Source organism: Chrysochloris asiatica, unplaced genomic scaffold (assembly GCF_000296735.1).
Source record: "Chrysochloris asiatica unplaced genomic scaffold, ChrAsi1.0 scaffold00107, whole genome shotgun sequence".
NCBI classification, from domain to species: Eukaryota; Metazoa; Chordata; class Mammalia; order Afrosoricida; family Chrysochloridae; genus Chrysochloris; species Chrysochloris asiatica.
In genome coordinates, this window is record NW_006408625.1 from 5,815,877 (window position 1) to 5,821,997 (window position 6,121).

General features: G+C 39.1%; 1 protein-coding gene and 1 pseudogene across 1 annotated transcript in view; one reads left to right on the forward strand and one right to left on the reverse strand.

The window, feature by feature from the left end:
• HSD17B3 (hydroxysteroid (17-beta) dehydrogenase 3) overlaps positions 1-2,985 on the reverse strand; it is a 63,663-nt gene extending 60,678 nt beyond the window's left edge. The window contains exon 1 of the mRNA XM_006867641.1: positions 2,832-2,985. Coding sequence (XP_006867703.1) covers positions 2,832-2,985 — 154 coding nt within the window. The remainder of the gene's footprint in view (positions 1-2,831) is intronic.
• A 1,841-nt stretch (positions 2,986-4,826) lies between these two features.
• LOC102815597 overlaps positions 4,827-6,121 on the forward strand; it is a 16,539-nt pseudogene continuing 15,244 nt past the window's right edge.

Genomic DNA, 6,121 nt, shown 5'->3' on the forward strand with positions numbered 1-6,121 from the left:
ATACGTCATCTGATCTCTTGACTGCTGCTTCCACGAGTGTTGACAGTTGATCCAAGAAGAATGAAGTCCTTGACAACTTCAATCTTTTCTCAATCCGTCAGTTAGTCAAATCTTAGTACATAGTATATATTGTTTCTTGTTATTGTTGTTAGTTGATTCTGACTCATAGCGATTCTGTATAGGGTTTCCAAGGAGCATCTGGTGAGTTTGAACCACTGACCTTGTGGTTCAAACCAACCATGCGGTTCAGTGCTTATCCTATAGCACCACACCAGGACTCCATATAGTATATAGTGTATCCTTTTATGCATAAAAACATTAAAGAAATGCTTTTTAGATATACTAAAACATCATAAGTACAGTAATACAATAAAAATAATGTTTCACAAAATCGTGCCCATTTGTTATTACAAACCATTGTATGCAAAGGCTTAGGTAAGGCATGGCAGATCTGGCACATGTCCTGAACCCACTTCAAGGGGGAGTCACTGAACATTTCTATTAACTATTGCAGTTTTTATTGGAGGCCAGGATGGCCAAACTTCATCTCTCATAATTTGAAGCCATTCAGTGTTCCCATGTTCTGTTCAAACAACTGCCTCTTGCTCTACATACAGGTTCCTCAGGAGCACAATTAAGTGCTCTGGAATATTAATTCTTCACAATGTTGTCCATATTTTGTCATGATCCACACAATTGAAAAACCTTTTCATAGTCAACAAATCACAGCTAAACATCTTTCTGGTATCCTCTGCTTTCAGACAAGATCCATCTGACATTTAAAATGACTGGAAGCAATCCATTCTGTGCCCATTCCAAAAGAGGTGACTCAAATAGAACATGGAAATCATCAGAAAAGATCATTAATATCACATGCAAGTAAAATATTGTTAAAGATAATACAAAAATGGCTGCAACCATACATTGACAAAGAACTGCCAAAGATCCAACCCAAATTCAAACCAAGATGTTGAATGAGGGATATCATTTTAAATGCTTATTCAGTCTGTATACTGAGCATCAGGATTGGAGGAAGACTCATTAACAATCTGCAATAAGCAGATGATACAACCTTGCTTGCTGAAAGCAAAGAGGACTTAAAATACTTACTGAAGAAGATCAAAGACTACAGCCTTTAGTATGGGTTGCACCTCAATGTAAAGAAAACAAAATTCCTCACCTCTGGACCAATAAACAATGTCCACATAAATGGGGAAAAGATTGAAGTTGTCAAAGACTTTTGCTCAGATCTACCATCAACACTCTTGGAAACAGCAGTCAGGAAATCAAACAACATATTTCACTGGGCAAATATGCTGCACAAGACCTTTTTAAAGTGTTGAAGAGCAAAGATGTCGGTTTGAGGACTAAGGTGCACCTGACTCAAGTCATATGAATGCGAAAGCTGGACAGTGAATAAAGAAGATCATAGAAGAACTGATGCATTTGAGTTTTGGTGTTGGAGGAGAATATTAAAGTACAAGTATAAAGACTGCCAAAAGAACAAACCAAAAACCAAGTTAAATTTGAATTTCAGATAAAAACTAAACATTGTTAATATGTATGTCCCATCCTATATTAGAGACATAATATACTAAAAATCTGTTGCTTATCTCAACTATTATAGGGTTGCTATGAGTCAGAATTGAGTCTATGACACTTAACAACAACACTAGCCTAAAGTTGGTGGTTTAAACACACTCAGTGGACCAGGAAAGAACAGTCTGGCAATCAACATCAATAAACATTACAGCCAAAAAAACTCTATGGAGCAGTTCTCTATAACACATGGGGTTGCCATGAGTAGGAATCAATCTAACAGCAAGTTCAGTTTTTAGTTGTAAAGTACTGTATTTCATCTTTCTTCCTATAAGATTACTAGCAATCTCTCCTACTTTGTCTGGGATGGTATTTCTAAAGAAGCTTAACTCTTTTTAAGTGATTGTGGACTTCTTGGTGCCCAACCTGAAGTCCTGGGGTGGCACTGCGGGTTAGTGGGCTGGACTGCAATGCAGGTTTGAATCGCAAGGTCGGCGGTTCAAGCTCATCAACTGCTCCTCAGAAACCCTATACAGGGTGGCTATGGGTCAGAACCACCTCAATGGCACTTAGCAACAACAACAACAACCTGAAAACATTAGCCCCTGTCGATACCTTAGCATTTCATTTAAGCAGATTCCAGAACCCTCATCCATTTTGTGTTATGTCCAGTCACGGGTTAAAATTCCACATGACTGCTCCAGTAGATAAATCCCAGAAAGTGTTGAACAGATTTGGGACACACCACACCTATATTTCATATCTAACCATCTTCAAATTATGATTCCATGTCAGTCTGTTGTTTTACTTTGTAATTCTGTCACTTTATGATGGGATTAGGAGAATCTTCTTTAAAAATAAAATTTAAAATTTAAACTAAAATAAATAAAAGAAAATCATTTAGATTTGAGAATTTTGAAATACCACTGAACACAACTGGATCAATCTAGGGTGGTTTTGTAAATTTGGAGTCCAGGATACAGAAATTTCTGCTTGACTTATTTTTCTGTATTGTCAGAGAACTACAAACAGAGGTAAACCCAGATAGTGAGGCTTCAAGGACAGGCTCATAGAGGACACTTTAATAAAGTTCCTCCATAGATATTTTCCTGGTGCCCACATCTTGTTTCCCTGATAGTGTTAGCTTTACTCATGCTTTCTAGTCCCTCAAATCAAAATCATCCAAGGGAATGACATCTTTGTTTCAGTGCAAAAAGATGAGCTATGTCTTTTCAGATGTAAATAATAAGACAGAAAACACCAAACAACAAGAAAAGGAAAGTTGTCTTTACCTGCCCACTGTCCTGTTGACTGCAAGAAGGACCTTGGTAACACCTTCCAAAAGTGCAGGAAAATATATTTAGTGAATCTCAGACACTTCAGCAGGTAAACCAGGCACACCAGAAGCCCTACAACAACAAAGAACTTCTCCAGAACGTCCCCCATGCCTGGACTGCAGAAGATGCTCTTTGCTGCTTAGTCCAGGTCACCTCTCACAGCCTGCTAGGTCCTGGTTGCTCTGGAACCTGTCTTATCATCCCATTCAAGTCATTGGGTACATTCCAGTCTGGGTGTGAAGATTAGAATAACTATTTTATACAGTCCTCTGATTCACAGACTTTTGAATAAAGTATTGTTTCTAGTATCTTTCAAGCATTATTGAGGGCTTGTTACAATTAGGGATGAAAAACTAAAAGGCAAAAAAGGAAAAAGATAAACAAAGCCAGGACAAAAAAAAAAATATATATATATAGTGGTGGTGGTGGTAGTGGGGTAGTCTAGTTGTGTTCTCCCAGAATTAGGAAATTGCAAAGGACACAAAATGCATGTCATTGATTTAATCAACAAATGTTTACTGAGCATCTGCTGGAGGCCATAGTCTGTTTTTACTGTTCAGGGCATCGAGAATATAATAATAAGTAAAATGTAATAGAACATAGGATCCCTGTTGTGATAGAGCATAGATTCTAGTAGAGGGGAGACAGGTAATAAATAGTGTCAGCTATAAATGCTATGTGGAGTTCTGGATAATAATGCATTGGACTCCAAAGTCACTTTGAACCAAAAGGTTGGTGGCTCAAACCCACCAGCCACTCCTCAAAAACTCTATACAGAGTTGCTATGAGTCAGAACTGATTCCACTACACTTAACAACAAGATAAGTGTGCTGAGTGATCTGTTAGAATTACTTGTTATCACATACATGTTAATTTACCAGAAAGTTTCCATCTCTCACAATCTTCAGTGAAGGTGTGACCAGAGCTGCTGGCATCTCAAGACTTGATTGTGGAAGGATTCCTTCCAAGCACATTCATATGTGTTTGCTACCAGCAGCCAGAGTTTTCCAGGGACTTGGACTCATGGCCTCAGCGACTTCTGGCTTCCTTGTCATGTGGACTTCTTCACAAAATGACAGATCACAAAATGGCAGGAGACTTCTTCAAGCTGTGGTTCTTAGATACTGTCAAGTTGGTTCCAACCCACAGCAGCCCGATGCATAATAGAACGAAATACTGCCCGGTCCTGTGCCATCCTCACAATTGCTGCTCTAGCACTGGGCTAGAGCCCAAGAGCTGCTGCCACTGCACCAATCCATCTCATCGGGGGGGTCTACCTTTTTTTAGCTGAGTACTTTAACAAGCACGATGTCCTTCTCCAGGGACGGTCCCTCCTGATAATATATCCAAAGTATGAGAGATGAAGTCTGGCCATCTTGGCTTGGTTCTCAAACTGACATCTTTGCTCTTGAACACTGTAAAGAGGTCTTGTGCAGCAGATTTGCCTAATGCACTATGTCAGACTGAGCAAGGCTAATGAATCAGAGAGACAGAGAAAGAAAGACAGCAGTGACATCCTACATTTTTGCTGTATTCTATTTGTTAGAAAAAGGAACTCTGGTAGCATAGGGGTTACAAATCAGGCTGTTAATCTCACAGTCAGCAGTTCGAAACTACCAACAGTTCTGCAAGAGAAAGATGAGGCTTTCTGATCCCGTAAAGGTTTACAGCCTTGGAAACCCTGTACAGGGTCGCTATGGGTTGGAACCAACTCCATGGCACATAACAGCAACAATTCATTAGAAAAGGAGCTCTGGTAGTATAGTGGTTATGAATCAGGCAGTTAACATCAAGGTCAGCAGTTCAAAACTACCTGCCATTCCAAGGGAGAAAGATGAGGCTTTCCGCTTCCATTAAGATTTACAGCCTCAAAAACACTATACAGGATCACTATGAGTAGAAACTGATTCCACAGCATCCTAGTCCCCTCTCAAAGGAAGGAGATTACACATGGATATGAATGTCATCAACAGGTGAGATAATTAATATCCATTTTAAAAGCTGTCTACCACATATACATATTAGATTATTTCACTTACATGAAGTTCAAGAACAATCAAAACAGAGGTTGCCTGGTGGGGGTGCATGGATTGGCTGGTATAGGCTTTTCTGGGTTTATGAACATATTCAATATTTTGGTATATGTGTTTTCATGGAGATATGCCTTTAACAAAACTCATTGCACTATATAAACTGGTTGTTGTTGTTGTTTTTGTTGAGTGCTGTCGAGTCAGCTCTGACCCATAGCAACTCTGTATAGGTTTCCGAGGAGCAGCCGGTGAGCTTGAACTGCCGACCTTGCAGTTCAAATGACTGTGCAGTCTGGTGCATTAACCCACAGTGCCACACCAGGACTCTTAAGGTCTGTGCTATTTACCGTGGTGTTGTAGGATAAGCATTGTAGGATCAGCAATCCAGCTGCTCTTGGAAACCCCATACAGGGTCAATAAGAGTTGAAACCAACTCAATGGCACACAACAACAATTATATCTCAACTTAAAACAAATTTTATCTTGCAGTTTTGTTTTCTTTGAGGGGTAAGAGGAAATCTAGATAACTTAGTCTTCTATAGCACCAGAAATGGAAGTAGAAATTACTTGTGTACTTCATCTAGGGTCAAGGTTTCCCACCTTTACTTTTAACCTATAAAAACTTTATCAATGTAATATGCAGTACAATGAGAAATTACATCCCAGTATACATTGACATAGAATTCCAGAGGCTCAAGCTGGATTCAGAAGAGGCCATGGAACAAGGGATATCATTGCTGATATCCAGTGGATCTTGGCTGGAAGTGGAAAATATCAGAAAGATGTTTACCTGTGCTTTATTGACTACACAAAGGCTTTTGATTGTGTGGATAATGACAAGCTATGGACAACATTGCAAACGATGAATATTCCAGAACACTTAATTGTGCTCATGAGGAATCTGTACCTGGACCAAGAGGCAGTTGTTTGAATAGAACATGGGAACACCAGATGATTTAAAATTAAGAAAGGTATGCAACAAGGTTGTATTCTTTCACCATACTTATTCAATCTGTATGCTGAGCAAATCTTCCAAGAAGCTGGGTTCTATGAAGAAATACATGGCATCAGGATTGAAGGAAGACTCATTAACAACCTGCGATATGCAGATGATATAACCTTGCTTGCTGAAAGTGAAGAGGACTTAAAACATTTACTGATGAAGATCAAAGAGCACAGCCTTCAATATGAATTACTTCTCAATGTAAAGAAAAC